Source organism: Lacerta agilis, chromosome 7 (assembly GCF_009819535.1).
Source record: "Lacerta agilis isolate rLacAgi1 chromosome 7, rLacAgi1.pri, whole genome shotgun sequence".
NCBI lineage: Eukaryota > Metazoa > Chordata > Lepidosauria > Squamata > Lacertidae > Lacerta > Lacerta agilis.
The window spans coordinates 75,817,149-75,834,776 of record NC_046318.1 but is presented as its reverse complement, the minus strand read 5'-3'; the positions used below and the strand labels follow the sequence as shown (position 1 = coordinate 75,834,776).

Here is a 17,628-nt window from a genome sequence, read left to right as displayed (position 1 = left end):
CCTTTTTCCCCCTGTGGCTTTCAATGGCAGGTGCCTTCTGTTTCATGTAATTACACTCGTATTTGCCTGGAATACTAAACAGTTTCCAAACGAGGTTACCTCCCAAAAAAGGTAAATGGAACAAACTCCCTAGAGGTCAAGCTTGTCCTTGCAAACTCTGAAACTTGGAGGTGAGGTTCTTAGATTGCAAAAGAAAAAGTTTTGTTACCTAGGCCTGGCTCCAGGATGTTGTGGATACTGGACAATGGGTTTGCACTCAGGAGAAGATGGCATTAAGATGGCAGAAAGTTACTCCAGATCCAAACCCTGTTGAGGAGCAAGGCTACTGCTGGCCAAACAAGCCCAAACCTGTCAGAAGCAAAAGAAGCCATTAAAATAGGGTGTGACTAACACTACCCTTTTTCCCAGGTCACGTGACTGAGCTGAACAGAGTTCGGATCCATCTTAAGTCACCCCAGCATGGTCCTGCTCCACCACTCTACTTTTTTTTGGGGGGGGGACTTACACTGGGCCGTGGGTGGCGCTGTGGGTTAAACCACAGAGCCTAGGGCTTGCCGATCAGAAGGTCGGTGGTTTGTATCCCCGTGATGGGGTGAGCTCCCGTTGCTCAGTCCTTGCTCCTGCCAACCTAGCAGTTCGAAAGCACGTCAAAGTGCAAGTAGATAAATAGGTACCGCTCCGGCGGGAAGGTAAATGGCATTTCCGTACACTGCTCTGGTTCTCCAGAAGCGGCTTAGTCATGCTGGCCACATGACCCGGAAGCTATACGCCGGCTCCCTTAGCCAATAAAGCAAGATGAGCGCCACAACCCCAGAGTAATCTGTGACTGTACCTAATGGTCAGGGGTCCCTTTACCTTTACCTTTACACTGGGCATGACTCTCAGCCAGCATGTCTGAGCTCCAGCTGAGCTGAGTTCAACATGCTGTGTGGCCATATCCTTGGCTGGGTTGGGGTTTAGGCACTTACTTCCAGCTGAACCAGGAACCAGCTGGCTGAGCAAGAGAGCTGCTGAATTCTAAACTGCTCGTCCCAGAAGAGATTGCTCTATGATTGCCCTCTATGTCTAAAAATGATGCTGAGGCTAGGTTGCAGAATTGGACGAACTTTGATGCTACCACAGGGAAGACCCTGTCTCTCGTACCTGCTAATCAAATCAACTTTACAAGTGGGGTCTCTTAAGCTCATATTGTATGCTATACTAGACCTTCCAAGTGTCCCTATTTTCCAGGGACATCCCTGATTTAGAGAAGCCACCCTGGTTTCTGATTTGATCCTGAATTGTCACACTTTTTCCTTAGGATGTCCCTACTTTCATTGGAGAAATGTTGGAGGGTATGGAGTCATCCGACCTCCGAGTCATCTGAAGGCAGCCCTGTATATGGAAGGTTTTTTTTTAATGTTTAATGTTTTATTGTGTTTTTATATGTGTTGGAAGCCACCCAGAATGACTGGGTCCGTCTCAGTGTATCTCAAGAAGTATGCATGCACACGAAAGCTCATACCAAGAACAAACTTAGTTGGTCTCTAAGGTGCTACTGGAAAGAATTTTTTTATTTTATTTTGTTTTGACTATGGCAGACCAACACGGCTACCCACCTGTAACTGGGGCAACTCAGTCACATATGTGGGTTAGAAATAGTAAAATTATTATGTAATGGGACATCCCTTTTTTCATTGGAGAAATGTTGGAGGGCATGTTATAAAGTATGTTGTATTCATTTACTCTGACCCACAGTGAAATGTTGCTGAGTCCTGAATTTGAATATAGGGGTCAAATGATTTGTCAATGCTGATTTCTCTCAGTATCTCCTTTAAATTCAGTTCCCCACATTTGTGCAGCAACTTGCTTTTTTTTTTTAAAGAAATCCTTATGAAAATGTGTTAGCACTTTAGTGTGACTTTCCAAATAAACACATTTTTGCATGCACCTTTGACTAAGGCACATGTTTTTGACAGCAATTTCCCCCATTATGACGCATTTCGGTATGTTGTTCTCACTAACATTTTCATTTTTATGCACAAATCCCCTAGGCGTTTTTGCAAATCTTGTTCAGTTGGAAAACTGCATTGCAAAATTTGGATAAGTGGGAATTTTGAAGGATAGCTGTGTTTCAGTTCTTGTCTAGTTTTGGAATGTGTAAATTAAGTAGATTTGCCCTTAAATGCAAACAAAATCAAATTTCTCCCCATCCTGGTTTTGCATTTTGTATTTCAGCGATGATACATTGCAAGCATCAGACTTGCTCAAGATAGGTTAGTGGTGATTTGTGGGGAAACTGCTTGGCACTTTGAGAATTGACCAGTGGCACTAATAGGTAGCATTTTCAGCTTTCCTGCTTGCATTTCTCAATGGCCTTTTCTGGTTGTCACTTTGTCTCTGATGTACCATAATTTGCTGGAAGTTCTTGCGTGCCGCAGTGAGTCACAGATACCCAGGCCAAACTCGAGGGCTGGTATGCTAAATTATATGTTTGCAATCACCTATGAACATTTTTGTTCTGACATTTAATTGTGTGGGGAGGGGAGGGGAATAGCTGCCGTCTTCTTAATGCAATATGGATTTTCCTCCCGCCGTGTGATTGTGAAAAATAAACAGCCTAACACATTTCTGCATTGAGATGAGACACTTAGATATACGCAGATGACATTATTCTGGTGAAGGGGGGGAAGGGGGATTTTGTTTTCTACACTCTCAATGAAACATCACACCCTTTAAGCTGCTTTTTTATGTTTCCAGAAATAGCACAAAGGCTATTTCATAGGGAAAGGGGTGTCAAAGTTTGGCTTTGTTCTATTATAATTGCCTGATACAGCGTCTTATTTGATGAGCATCATCTCTGCTGAAAATGGCATCTGTTGTTTCTAGCCAAGGTCAGGCTTTTATCCTTGAATGTCATATGGACCAGTATGAAGTAGTGATTGACATGCTGGGTTTGAACTGGGGAGAGCTAAGTTCAAATCCCCACTCAACCATGAAACTCACTGAAGGATCTTGGACCACTCGCTAGACACCCCCCTCCCCAATATAAAGGGTGTTAATTGGTTAACTGATTAATTACTTTTTAATTTCCCAGCTGGCTAAACAGAGCATTTATCATGAGTGTCCACTTGTTAAGGTTTCAATCTTATTTTTAGTGCCTTTGTGAGTTCAACAGCTTTTAATTATTTTATAGGCAAATCACCTTAAGGTGGGAAGAACATTTTACTGCATCTAGTCTGAAGGGACCTCACGTGTTCTCCAAGAATTCTCAAAGATTATAGACAGAGGCTCTGAGATTACATCTGGAGTCTCCTATCGTACCCTTGGGTGCAGCTCACCAGGGCCTGGGGATTTGAATTCATTTAAAGTAGCTAGGTGGTCCCTTACCACCCATTTTTCTATACAGTCGTACCTCTTGTTACGAATGCTTCAGGATGCGTACGACACAGGTTATGAACACGCCGAACCCGGAAATAACGGAACACGTTACTTCCGGGTTTGGTGGTTCGCGCATGTGCAGACACGTCAAATGACGCCACGCGCATGCGCAGAAGCGCCGAATCGCGTCGTGCTCATGCGCAGATGCGGCGCTTCAGGTTACGCACGTCACGGGTTCCGAACAGGGCTCTGGAACGGATCCCATTCGTAACCAGAGGTACCACTGTATTGGGCTGCAGTTCCCTTATTGCAGCGAAGTCCAACCGGTCGACCGCGATCGACAGGTAGATCCGCTGATTATCTCCAGTGTGGTGTAGTGGTTAAGAGCGGTAGACTCATAATCTGGTGAACCGGGTTCGCGTCTCCGCTCCTCCACATGCAGCTGCTGGGTGACCTTGGGCTAGTCACGCTTCTTTGAAGTCTCCCAGCCCCACTCACCTCACAGAGTGTTTGTTGTGGGGGAGGAAGGGAAAGGAGAATTTTAGCCGCTTTGAGACTCCTTCGGGTAGTGATAAAGCGGGATATCAAATCCAAACTCCTCCTCTTCTTTCTTCTTCTTCTTCTTCTTCTTCTTCTTCTTCTTCTCCTCTGTCAATCGCAGGATCCTTATCGATTGTGGTATTAAAAGCAATATAAAATGAATGTTTCTGCCCCTGCCCCCTCGCACTGTCCCAACGCAGTGTCAAAAGGGCGATCTTTGATAGTCTGCTGTCGACGTTAGTTGTGTGCACTTAGAATCATAGAATCATAGAATCATAGAGTTGGAAGAGACCACAAGGGCTCTTGTTAGCATTGTAGTTAATGGTTAGCCTTCCCCACCTAAAAAAAGCTCAACAATTCTGGTCTCCCTCCAAAAAGCTCAACAACTCCTCAGTGACATTGGGTAGATCAGTGCCAGTAGTTTTATACTGGGAGTAGATCACAGTTTCTTGGGAGTTGGACGTGCCTGCCTTATTGCATCAATTCTTTAGACACTTCCCACTTTTCTTTCTTGTTGGAATTGTCTGCATTTTGTACCTTCACCTTTAAGAAACTCCCATCCATCTTTGAGTCCTTTCTCTTTGAGTATTTCAAAAAGTTCTTATTTAGTACAAATGAGGACTTTCGGGTTCTGCGACTAAGCAGGCATGTTTCCATCGTAGCCCTGTGGAATCAATTTGCTGGTGGATGAATAATGAACTAACCATTATCTGAGCTGTTAAAGAATTAGCACAAATGAATTATTTTTGCTCTCCCCACTCCCCGCAAATCTGTGCAAAAGAAAATATGCATGTTTCAACTTATTAAAGAAAACAAGCTGATATTTTTAGCTTAATAGCTAATGATGATTCAAACTTGTTATTCAAGCCCAATTAACCAATAATTTCCATGGCAACCAATGCTTCGGGCAACACATACTGAATATGCTGTATGGGGGAATATCATAACTTCATATTCCCTATGGTTTGGACTAAATCCTGCTGCTAAAAAAAATGGTCTATTGTCATTGACCAATGAGGATCAGTGCAAGTGATTAGAGTTAGCTCTTTCCAACCCTAATCCAGCCAGGATTAGGCTGTCAGATACAGTGTCCGGGTGGAAATCGCTGAAATGTCCGGGGAAATCCAGATGTATATCACCCAAGTCGCAAATGTTGATTTTGGCAAATTTCATTAAAAAAATAGCCCCAAAACTTCTCTCTCTTTTTAGATTTTGCAAAGAAAGCTCAACAACCTTTGTGTCTGGATTTTCACTTTTTGGAATATGTCAACCCTATGTAAGATAAATCTGCAGATTGTTACCGAATGTAATCAGTTCCTGGTTCTTTTCTTCTCTTTAATGGAGCTGCTTCATTTAGCTGCCCAAGGACAGGTGTATCACCTTACATCTCCCCCTCTCCTGTTGTGTCTGATCCAAGTAATTGCATAATTTTGATTTGAATTGTGTATGGCAGATATATTCCTCATTCGCATGCCAATTTTAACATCACAGCCTTCAGCAAATCTCATTAATGCACATTGAAACCGGTGGCATTTATTTCAATATATTTTGTTGGATCCAGACTTAGAGCGGACACATTGAAATCCATGGGGCTTGGGACTTACTTACCTGCTGTATTCTTTATCCTGCTTTTCCGACATTCATTGTCGCCTAAAGCAACTATCATCAAGAAAGAGAAACAGATTTGTTAAATGCAATGGGACTACCATGTATACCACTGGCAGCTAACTTTGAGACGTTCGCTCTCCAGTCTTGCAGTGGTTCACAAGATAAAAACACGAGATAAAAGCACAAAGAAATAGTTAAAACAGAAACAGCAAAATAACTCTTGTGTGTTAAGATCGGCCCTCCTGGTTGTTCCACTGCCTCAGAAGCTCAGGGTGGTGGCCTGGAAGAGGGCATTTAGTGTGGCAGCCCCTAAGTTGAGGAACTCTCCTCACAAAGAGGTGCAAAAATCACCTTCATTATATAGCTTTTGGCAAAGGCTAACATCGTACCTCTTTGCCGTAGCTTTTGACACCTGAGATGTGTATTTTCAGAGCCTACCTTATTTTAGTGGTTTTAAGTTGAATCCAACTTTTTAAAAATATTTTATGTTAATTGTTGTTACCTGTCCAGGGACTTTAGGGTGAAGGGCAGGTTAACAACAACAACAACAACAACAACAACAACAACAACAACAACAACAACAACATAGCATTTTGAAATTTCTCCCTCCTGTGTTTCTGACTCCATCCCTCATATTTGCAGTCTCAGGCATGTTTAACAGTATGTTTCCGAGCACAATTCAAAGTGTTGGTGCTGACCTTTAAAGCCCTAAACAGCCTCGGCCCAGTATATCTGAAGGAACGACTCCACACCCATCGTCCAACCCAGACACTGAGGTCCAGCTCCAAGGGCCTTCTGGCGGTAACCTCACTGTCAGGTTACAGGGAACCAGGCGGAGGGCCTTCTTTAGTGGCACCCGCCCTGTGGAACGCTCTCCCTTCAGATTTCAAGGAGATAAAGAACTACGTAACTTTTAGAAGACATCTGAAGGCAGCCCTGTATTGGAAAGTTTTTATTTTTTGATATTCTACTATGTTTTATATTAGGACAGCGGATGGCGCTGTGGTCTAAACCACAGAGCCTAGGGCTTGTTGATCAGAAGGTCAGCGGTTTGAATCCCCACAATGGGGTGCGCTCCCATTGTTCGGTCCCAGCTCCTGCCCACCTAGCAGTTTGAAAGCACGTCAAAGTGCAAGTAGATAAATAGGTACTGCTCCAGTGGGAAGGTAAATGGTGTTTCCATGCACTGCTCTGGTTTCGCCAGAAGCGGCTTAGTCATGCTGACCACATGACCCGGAAGCTATCTGCGGACAAACGCCGGCTCCCTCGGCCTATAGAGTGAGATGAGCGTGCAACCCCAGAGTCATCTGCAACTGGACCTAACGGTCAGGGGTACATTTACCTTTACCTGTATGTTTTATATATGCCATAAGCCACCCAGGGTGGCTGGGAAAACCCAGCCAGATGGGTGGGGTATAAATAAGGATCTCACCTCACTCTGGTAAATTAAAGGGGATTGAACAAGAGCTTACTTTAGAAATTATGCCTAGGCGTACAATCGTCACCTGAGCAGGTGGTAGAGGTGGATCAGCTTTAATAGCTAGCCCCACCTCTGGCAACCACTCATACAATGCAGGTGGCCTGATCAGGGAAGGCTTTGTGTAACAGAGGTGCACAAGAAGGCTTCCTTTCCATAGATGCTTGCATCAGATGCCACAGAGTGTGTGGTGTGGTGTGGTGTAGTGGTTAAGAGCGGTAGACTCGTAATCTGGTGAACCGGGTTCACGTCTCCACTCCTCCACATGCAGCTGCTGGGTGACCTTGGGCTAGTCACACTTCTTTGAAGTCTCTCAGCCCCCCTCACCTCACAGAGTGTTTGTTGTGGGGGAGGAAGGGAAAGGAGAATGCTAGATGCTTTGAGACTCCTTCGGGTAGTGATAAAGAGGGATATCAAATCCAAACTCTTCTTCTTCTTCAGAGTGGCGCTAACCAGCCCAGATGTACTCATGTTCTGATTGAACACTTGGGTATCATTTCTGAAGAGGGCTAAGGTCCATGGGGGCAATCAAGTAGGAGAGAAGGAGCCTTGTTGCAACCACTGTGTAATCACAGGTGCCTAATCACATTTTTTGATTATGAAATACAAGAGGCATTTCCTTATCGGACAAAATTGCATCGAAGCAACGTGGTTGGTGGTGATGTAAATTTCACAGTATTCCTAAGGGACATGGACTGAATGTCAAGTGGCCAAGGCTTGTCACCAATATTTTTCACAGCAAGGATTACCTTAAAGACGAACGTATTTCTTGGGGTATAAGCTTCTGCCAACTGGATTCAGAAATAAAATTGCATTTCCTCTAGGAAGTGTAAGGTGAACTACATGGTCTTCCCACACAGCGGCTTAGTATCGGTTGCCAGCATGTGGAGGAGGAGGAGGAAGAGGAGGAGGAGGAGGAGGAGGAGGAGGAGGAGGAGAAGAAGAAGAAGAAGAAGAAGAAGAAGAAGAAGAAGAAGAAGAAGAAGAAGAATTTGGTATCCCACTTTCTCACGACAGTGTGTGGATGGTGTTGGGGCATGCACCCTTGGTGCCAATGCCACTGGAGTGATACTCCACCCTCCCACAGAGCACTGAAGGGCTGCACTGTGCCACCTGCTTGCCCACACAGGAGGGAGCCCAGCCAGTTGGCGTAGCCCTTGGTGGGTGGAGAGGAGCACTGGGGCGCCTGTTTCACACCCTCTCAAAAATTGTGCGCCCAGGGTTATGCCCCCTCCCCAGCACCCCTGAGGCTATGCCCCTGCTCCTATTCAACCACACTGTGAAGTAGGCTAGGTGACTGGCTCAAGACCACCCAGTGAGCTGACTGGAATTCGTACCTGCCCTGGTCCAAACCCCTACACCATCTCTCTAAGATTTATCTCTAGGTCTCTGCCAGTTGAAGACAATGCTTCCAACGAAGTGGAACAGAGCTCTATATGCAAAAGCTTATATAATAATAATAATAATAATAATAATAATAATAATAATAATAATAATAAGTGATGATGATGATGATTATGATGATGATGATGGAAGACTCCGTGGTGTTGTTGTTGTTTTGCTTCAAGAGACTAAGACTAGACGCCCATCAGGAAGAAATGTACAGTTATATATTGGACCGATTTCTTTTCTAGGAGCATCTAAAACATCTCAGCATCTAAAACATATAGACTCCTTCCATAACAAGTGTATTATTATTATTATTATTATTATTATTATTATTATTACTACTACTACTATTATGGGTGAAGCTACCTAAATATGATGATTGGGTGTGAGGAGAAGTCTATAAAAGAAAACCTAAGAACGTACCAGCAGATCAGAGATAACAAGAAGCTGCTCAGTGCAAGAGATGGTTTGATGGGATTGAGTTGGAACCACCAAAACCCACGTAGAAATCTGCCTGAAGCAGATATCTTCTCCATCCTGAGTAGGTGGATTCTAGAGGTGGAAAACACATTCAGGTCCCATTTTGCTCATGAAGATGCCACCAGGAGCACAGCAGACCTTCTCTGTTTTTTGAACTCAACTTTCGTTTGGTGGTGGTTTTGGTGGAGAAAAACTACCGTAGTTTCTGAATCTGGGGCAAATGTCTCAGTTTGAACCGAGCCAGACGAATGCTTGTGTTAGCTCACATAATGGCAGAGAGGTGCTGCTTTCTGATCTATCCAAAGCACTGCCACCACCTCCATCTTTTTCTTCCTGTGATCTCAGCTAGCAAAACCTCTTGCTATATACGCTGTATGACAGGAGGCAGATAAAAATGAATTGCTTTGCATTAAGGTCCATTTTCAAATATGAAATTACCTTACCTGCTTGACTGTGGCTCACCCATGCTACATTGACTTCGGTGCAGATTTTTATTTTATTTTATTGTGGTTTGTTTTTAATATTGACTCTGGCAAGTGCCTCAAGGTCCCAGCGTGTAGGATATCTTGTAAATGTAAATTTGATTTGATCTGACATTTGGTTTCTATGTGGATTCAAAGGAGATAAGAGCTCTTAGCTTCCAGGAAATTGATAACAGGACTTGATACGATCGATCTGGTTAGTTTCCATTAATTCTCTAGAGAGGGCAAGCATTTCTCAAATAGTTAATGCCTCCCCAAGTATATGGCAAAAGAATGAAAAGTCTTGAAAGTGTCTGGTTTTGTCTGAAATAGACGCATGAAGGTCAAATGAGTCTGGCAACAAGATGGCTCTCTTGTGTTCTATGGTCTTTGAAAAGGCAGTCCAAGATTTATGAGTGTGGATGATTGGAAAGGGAATAGTTTCCATAATAGAAAATTAGAGCTTTGTTGTTGTTTAGTCATTTAGTCGTGTCCGACTCTTCATGACCCCATGGACCAGAGCACGCCAGGCAATCCTGCCTCCCTCTGCTTCCCGCAGTTTGGTCAGACTCATGTTGATAGATTCAAGAACACTGTCCAACCATCTCATCCTCTGTCGTCCCCTTCTCCTTCTGCCCTCAATCTTTCCCAACATCAGGGTCTTCTCCAGGCAGTCTTCTCTTCTCATGAGGTGGCCAAAGTACTGGAGCCTCAACTTCAGGATCTGTCCTTCCAGTGAGCACTCAGGGCTGATTTCCTTAAGAATGGATAGGTTTGATCTTCTTGCAGTCCATGGGACTCTCAAGAGTCTCCTCCAGCACCATAATTCAAAAGCATCAATTCTTCAGCGATCAGCCTTCTTTATGGTCCAGCTCTCACTTCCGTACATTACTACTGGGAAAACCATAGCTTTAACTATACGGACCTTTGTCGGCAAGGTGATGTCTTTGCTTTTTAAGATGCTGTCTAGGTTTGTCATTGCTTTTCTCCCAAGAAGCAGGTGTCTTTTAATTTCGTGACTGCTGTCACCATCTGCAGTGATCATGAAACCCAAGAAAGTAAAATCTCTCACTGCCTCCATTTCTTCCCCTTCTATTTGCCAGGAGGTGATGGGACCAGTGGCCATGATATTAGTTTTTTACAGCTAGGTTTGGACTAATCTGTCAGTTCCAGTTTCTCACCATTTCTAATCTTAAATTCAGTTTTCCACATTTTAGAAGTTTGCAATTACAAAAAAAATCTTGAAAATTCATTAAAATACTTACCAGCATTTTAATGTGATTTTCTCTTCATATACCTGTACACATTTTGCAAGCAATTTTCCTGAATAATTTGTGTGTGTTCTTTCCCCTGATATCTGTATTTTTTAATCACACTTTCCCTAATATCTGCACTTTTGTTATCCTTGTGTGGTTCATTGCACAATTCAGAGGCATGCGAATTTTGAAATTTTGATTTGTGCTTCGCTCTGCATATTGGTTTGAGAACTGCAAATTAGGCATTTTTCATGAAATTGAATTGAATCCCCCCGTGCCTAATTGCAACAAGAAAATCATATTTTAAAAGTTTGGGCATTTTAAAAAAAGTATTTTAATACCAAATTTAGAATGTCAAATTTCAACTTCTGATTTTAAAATTCATTTTTCAGAGTTGTATTTATTTTATTTATTTTTAATGGAGGCTAAGAATCTAAGGGTGGCCAGTCCGCATTATTGGTGCAGCATGTGATGAGTTTTGGCTGCAGAGACAACTTTGGAATGGGAAGACTTCATAATTTGACACTGTACTAGCCCTAAAAGAACATGAACTTGAAGGCTTTTTTTGGTAAGCAAAATAATGTGCAAATAATTATTTCATTTAGACTGTATCAGTAGATATATAGCCAGAGGTAACTGTGAAGAACATTCTTCCTCTTGGCTCATGCAAACCAATTTCGCTAAGTATTAGTGTATGATAGGGTGTCTGCTTACACATCACCAAAAAAGAGGATAAAAGAGGGTTCAGGTTGGCATTGAAATTACGTATGCTAATTCACATGTATACATTCAAATTTAGAAATAAATACTATAATTTAAATCAAAAACAGGACATCTTACCCAAGTGGTGAGGACTGTCAGCAGCGGACCTGTGTGCTTCTTAGTCTAGGAAGGTACCAACTGTTGATGGGCACCGTCAACATCCCTGCTCTTCATTCTGATGCTTCTTTGTTTTTAAACTGGACAGCCCATCAACTAGAGGATGCTCTCAAATAGAGGACTGTCCTCTGTAAAGTAGGACACACAGCTATATGCTGCAGCCATTCTCAAAAATAAGTTGTTACCCAGATTAACGTTTCTATACCCAGGTCCTGCTGGTGAGCTTGCCTTGGGCAACTGATTGGCCACTGTGAGTATCAGATTTTGGTCTAGATGCTCCAGCACTTCTTAAGTTGTTATGTTCTTACCTGAGGAAGCAGAGGGCTGAGACAGGGTGTCCAGAGCAGCTCAAAACAATGTGAGCCCAGTGGCGGAGAAAGCCACTCGGGCACCTGGGGCAGGGCAGGCAGCCCATAGGGACATGGAGAGGGCAGGGCAGGGCACACCGCAGGGCCACTGGAGTCTGCCTGCCTCCTCCCACTCAGCCACCCTACAGCTGGGGGGAGGAGGCAGCAGGTGGACTGTTTGGGCAGCACGGAGCCTGTGCGCACCCAAGCCACCGCGGCTCTCCCAGGTGCGCTGCAGGCCCCTCAGCTCGGCATTTTGTCACCCCCCCCTCAGTGGTGACATACAGGGCGGCCCACACCCACCGCACCCCCCTTCCTCCGCCCCTGCCTGAGCCACTTTGAAAATGGGATCTGGCTTTTTGAACAGGAAGTGTGTTTGCCCTTTGAACTCCTAATCTGAAGTCTTGTATTAGCCTTAGTCCTTCAAACAGAGGACAACCTACCAAATAGAAGACCATAAAAGTACAGTATGTGGCCGCCATGCTGTGTTCTCTTCCCTCAACATTTGTGAGGTTCTTTGGTGGTTGAGGAGCCCAGGAAACACTGAGGATCTAAAATCTAATATTCCTTGGGACATAGAATCATAGAGTTGGAAGGAATCTCAAGAGTCATCTACTCCAACTCCCTGCAATGCAGGAATCTCAACATGCGGTCCCTCATCCACTTTGGAACCATAGTAGCCCCTGCTTAGCTTTGCAAATGTGCTAGCTGCCTTATGCTGAATCAGGTTTCAGACAAGAGCCTCTTCTATCCCTACCTGAAGGTGTCAAATATTGAACCTGGGACCTTCAGCATGCAAAGCAGATGTTCTACCCCCGAGCTATGGCCCCTTCGCTAGTAGGTCACTGGCTAGTTATGCAGGCTCTTCTGTCCTGAGTAAAATCCAATATTTCGTTCATTGTCTTCCTTCTGGCCTGATGAATGCACAGCAAATGTTCCAGTCACAAGCGCAGAGCAAAATCTCAGACATGCCGTAATAAAGAGCTATTTATATGATATGCATCTCCATGTATGTGTCAGAGCACTAAATTAGGGGGAAAGGAACAAGTTAATATTTATTTTACCAATTTGGAGGTGGGAGAGGCAAGGGAGGCGTACAGCAAAGAGGCTTGAGAGATGGGGTGATGAACCAATTTTAGATTTAATGAGGAGAGCATAAACCTGGAACATGATAAAACAGAATAACCCTCAGCAGTGGAATGGCTGATGCCACAGTTCCTCTGTGTTCTGCCCAATTTATTTAAAAACTTAATACTGTTGTCAGGGACTGGGCAGAGGAGGAGGAGTGGTGGAGACCACCTCCCCATCCTGACCCTTCCAGGGAGAAGGAAGAGGAAGACAGGATAGATTTACAACAGGGGCATGACGGAGGTCACAGCTCAGAGGCATATGAGGGTAAAAGCTAGGAAATAATGGGAGAGGATTAGCAGGCAGAGCCAGAACAGCAGCTGGCTGACACATTGTCACTGGAAAGCATTCCAGACCCACCATCTCCCAGAACCCGGTGAGCCTTAAAAGTAGGAGAGCAAAGAGCTCAAAGACAGAAGGCACTTAGCAGCACCCTTAGAGGAAACGATGAGAACGACGAGTGAGGAAGTGGGAGAGAATGGGGGTGGAGATTCACTCAGGACAAAGCCATTATACAAGAGGCTGGGTTCCAGCGAGCCTTAAAAGTAGGAGAGCAAAGAGCTCAAAGACAGGTTAGCAGCACCCGTAGAGGAGATGATGATGATGATGATGATGATGATGATGATGATGATGAATGAGGAAGTGAGAGAGAATGGGGGTGGAGATTAATTCGGGACATTGCCATTATCTAAGAGGCTGGGTTCTATAGCCTCTCTCTGTAAAGTCTGAAATAAAAAAAAGGATTGTAAGAAACTTTTCCTTGTCTTTATACCTTCTTGGGCAACCAGCCGGAAGCCAATGGCACCACCTTGTATTTAATTTTTTGTAGCCTCCCTAGGGTCCCTAAAGTGGTCCACCAAATTATATAATGATCTCATCATGCGTTATTTCTTTATGTTCTAATAGCTTGCACTCAGGGGAGAGGGGGAAGCCTCACAAGGAAAGTGTTTGCAGGTTTCTGAGCTTCAGGATTATTGGAATTTGGGAGAGAAGAGGTAGGAAAGAGGTAGGAAATGTAGAGATGGGGCTGGGGTAGGTGGGCAGGGTGCCATCCAACTGTCTTAGGGACTCCCCTCTGGATTTTTGTACAGTTTACTCCTTAGCCTTTTCTTCTCCCAAAGATGTTTGGAAAGGCAGTGGGAGTTTAGGATCCTTCTCCTAGATGGGCCACCTTCCCAAGTTGATGAACCCCATCTGCCTCTCACTTGACTCTACCTCACGTGCAGAAACCACCTTCTTGACTGTTGGACCCACTCTTGGTCTCGTCTACTCTTTTGTTGTCTGTCAACCAGACAATGTCTCTACAGTATTTTTGTCCCCTGTTGATGCCCTTTCTTTCCCCACCAAGCTGCTTAAGTGAAATACTTTCTCCCGTCCTGTATCTGCGTTAGATTTGTAACGGTGTTTACATATGAAATTGGTTTTAATTTTTGCTGGGGGGTTTTTGGCATATGGGATTGGTTTTATTTGTTGGGCTTTTGACTGTGAAATCTCACGGAGATATTTTATGGGAAGCGATTCAGAAATGGAATTAAAATAAGTAAGGATTACAACGGTAGGAATCACACTTATCTGCATTTTAACAGGGCACACTCCACCCCTCCAAGGCAAAAGCAGACAGCAAAGTGAGAGCGATTTACCAGGGATATGTAATGAAAATTTAAAATATTAGGAAATGAAGACAGATTGAGTGTATGAAATCCCTGAGCACCGGAAATCCTCCAACTTCAGATATTTCACAGAGTAAAACAAACTTTGCAAGAGGGTCTAAAAATTGCTTTAAATATAGGGAGCAAAAATACTCATGATATTAAGGGTGATACCAGTTACTTTGATTTTTCTGCCCTACGTGTGTAAATACAGAACACACAGGCCTGATAGCTCCAGCATTAGAAGGAAGCAGAATCACTGGGTAAAGAAACAGAGACATAAGCACTTTGAGGAGGAACAAATCCATGCGAACTTGCTCAGTGATTTCATTCAAGACGTTCATTATCACCCAAAACAATCCGATGGCGGCAAACAGCAACAATAATAGTGACAAATGCCGATTGCAATCCATACTTCCCCCAGACCTTCTTCTCCTTGCACTCCAAACTGTTCAGTGAGTCACAACAACATCATTTGCTTCAGAAGGCATTCTGCCCCCAAAAAGTAAAAATAAAAAATGGCTAATTATGTTTGTAATCATTCCTGACTCCACTGCTGTGACTCAGCTCTAGCAAGCATCATCTGTGGTTCATTGAGAGTTTAATGCCCCCCAAAACTGTCTGTTTCTTCCTCCTGGCACATAAAGTATTGTATGTTTCAATGCCTTTGAGATCCCGATCATCATATTTCTTTCTTTGTTTTAAAAGTTCAAAACAACCTTGATTAAATCCCTTTACTTTTTACACACACACACACACACACACACACACACCAAAATGCATGTTAAAAAAAATCATTATAATTATACTATACACAATATTTCACTACTACATAGAAAAACTATTGTCCATATTTGTGCTATATTTATACTTATATTTATATTTGAATTCAAGAAGCAGTTTGCCTTTATCTTTAGAATTCTATCCTCCTCTATTGGGCAGATTAATCAACTAAAAACTCCAGTTTTTATCAGCAGAATGTCAGCTTTACGCAGTGCAACTATCATTTAAAAGCAGACTTGATTTTGGCTTTCTTTGTTGTTGCGTTTCTGGTATGCTACTGCACGAGGGTGTTTTTAAATGGTAACTATGTAAAAAAAAAAAAGATTGCTAGGTATCATTTATTAAGCTGTTATCATACAGTTTCTTCAGCATCTCAGTATGTTCCATGTAGTTCGTTTTTGGCTGCATAGATTTGTTTAAATGGATTGGTTAGTGGGAAGGTAATTAATCAGCTGAGGTTGCAATCGGATGCACACTTTCCTGGAAGTAAGTTCCATTTAACACATTGGGGACTACAGTGCATATCAGTATTTTTATCACTTCACAGCTCTGTTTTCTATCGGTATGTGCATGGCTCTGTTTCTACGATACAGCCGTGCCGTTAATGTTCCTTCTTCTTCTTTCTTTCTTTCTTTCAGACAGCAGCTCAGGCGGTTTTATTTATGTGCATGAATACCGCTGGGATCTTCATTAGCTACTTATCAGACCGAGCTCAACGTCAAGCCTTCTTAGAGACCCGGAGATGTGTAGAAGCTCGGTTGAGGCTGGAAACCGAAAACCAGAGGCAGGTAAGGTAATGGAAGAAATGAAGTTGTGAAATGCAGCCGTGTCAATCTGTTGCAACAAAACCAAATCCATAAACCGTACGTTAAAGAATAAGGTCGATATCCAGCTGAAGCCCCATCTGCACTACAAATTTAAATGGTCTTATTCCACTTTTTGAGGGGTGCTGTGGGTTAAACCACAGAGCCTAGGGCTTGCCAATCAGAAGGTCGGCGGTTCGAATCCCCGTGACGGGTTGAGCTCCCGTTGCTCAGTCCCTGTTCCTGCCAACCTAGCAGTTCGAAAGCATGTCAAAGTGCAAGTAGATAAATAGGTACCGCTCTGGCAGGAAGGTAAACAGCGTTTCTGTGCGCTGCTCTGGTTCGCCAGAAGCGGCTTAGTCATGCTGGCTACATGATCTGGAAGTTTTACGATGGCTCCCTCAACCAATAAAGCGAGATGAGCACTGCAACTCCAGAGTTGTCTGTGACTGGACCTAATGGTCAGGGGTCCCTTTACCTTTACCTTTTATTCCACTTTAAACGGTCATGGCTTCCTGGAAAGAATCCCGGAGACTGTAGTTTGTTTGGGCTTGAGGGCATCCTGATCAAGTTTACAGATGACACCAAATTGGGAGGGGTGGCTAATACCCCAGAGGACAGGATCACACTTCAAAATGACCTTAACAGATTAGACAACTGGGCCAAAGCAAACAAGATGAATTTTAACAAGGAGAAATGTAAAGTACTACACTTGGGCACAAATACAGGATGGGTGACACCTGGCTTCAGAGCAGTACATGTGAAAAGGATCTAGGAGTCTTGGTAGACCACAAACATGACATGAGTCAACAGTGTGATGCAGCAGCTAAAAAAGCCAATGCAATTCTGGGCTGCATCAATAGGAGTATAGCGTCTAGATCAAGGGAAGTAATAGTACCACTGTATTCTGCTCTGGTCAGACCTCACCTGGAATACTGTGTCCAGTTCTGGGCACCACAGTTCAAGAAGGATACTGACAAGCTGGAACGTGTCCAGAAGAGGGCAACCAAAATGGTCAAAGGCCTGGAAACAATGCCTTATGAGGAACGGCTTAGGGAGCTGGGTATGTTTAGCCTGGAGAAGAGAAGGTTAAGGGGTGATATGATAGCCATGTCCAAATATATAAAAGGATGTCATATAGAGGAGGGTGAAAGGTTGTTTTCTGCTGCTCCAGAGAAGCGGACACAGGGCAATGGATTCAAACTACAAGAAAGAAGATTCCACCTAAACATTAGGAAGAACTTCCTGACAGTGAGAGCTGTTCGGCAGTGGAATTTGCTACCAAGGATTGTGGTGGAGTCTCCTTCTTTGGAGGTCTTTAAGCAGAGGCTTGACAGCCATCTGTCAGGAATGCTTTGATGGTGTTTCCTGCTTGGCAGGGGGTTGGACTAGATGGCCCTTGTGGTCTCTTCCAACTCTATGATTCTATGATTCTATAAGGATGTTGAGAGTTGTTGGGAGATGAGTC

At 43.7% G+C, this 17,628-nt stretch overlaps 1 protein-coding gene across 2 annotated transcripts in view; it reads left to right on the top strand.

The window, feature by feature from the left end:
• Positions 1-17,628, top strand: part of ADCY8 (adenylate cyclase 8) — a 123,791-nt gene that overhangs the window by 22,754 nt on the left and 83,409 nt on the right. For both annotated transcript variants that reach the window (XM_033155868.1, XM_033155867.1), the window contains exon 2: positions 15,996-16,145. In XM_033155868.1, coding sequence (XP_033011759.1) covers positions 15,996-16,145 — 150 coding nt within the window. The remainder of the gene's footprint in view (positions 1-15,995; positions 16,146-17,628) is intronic.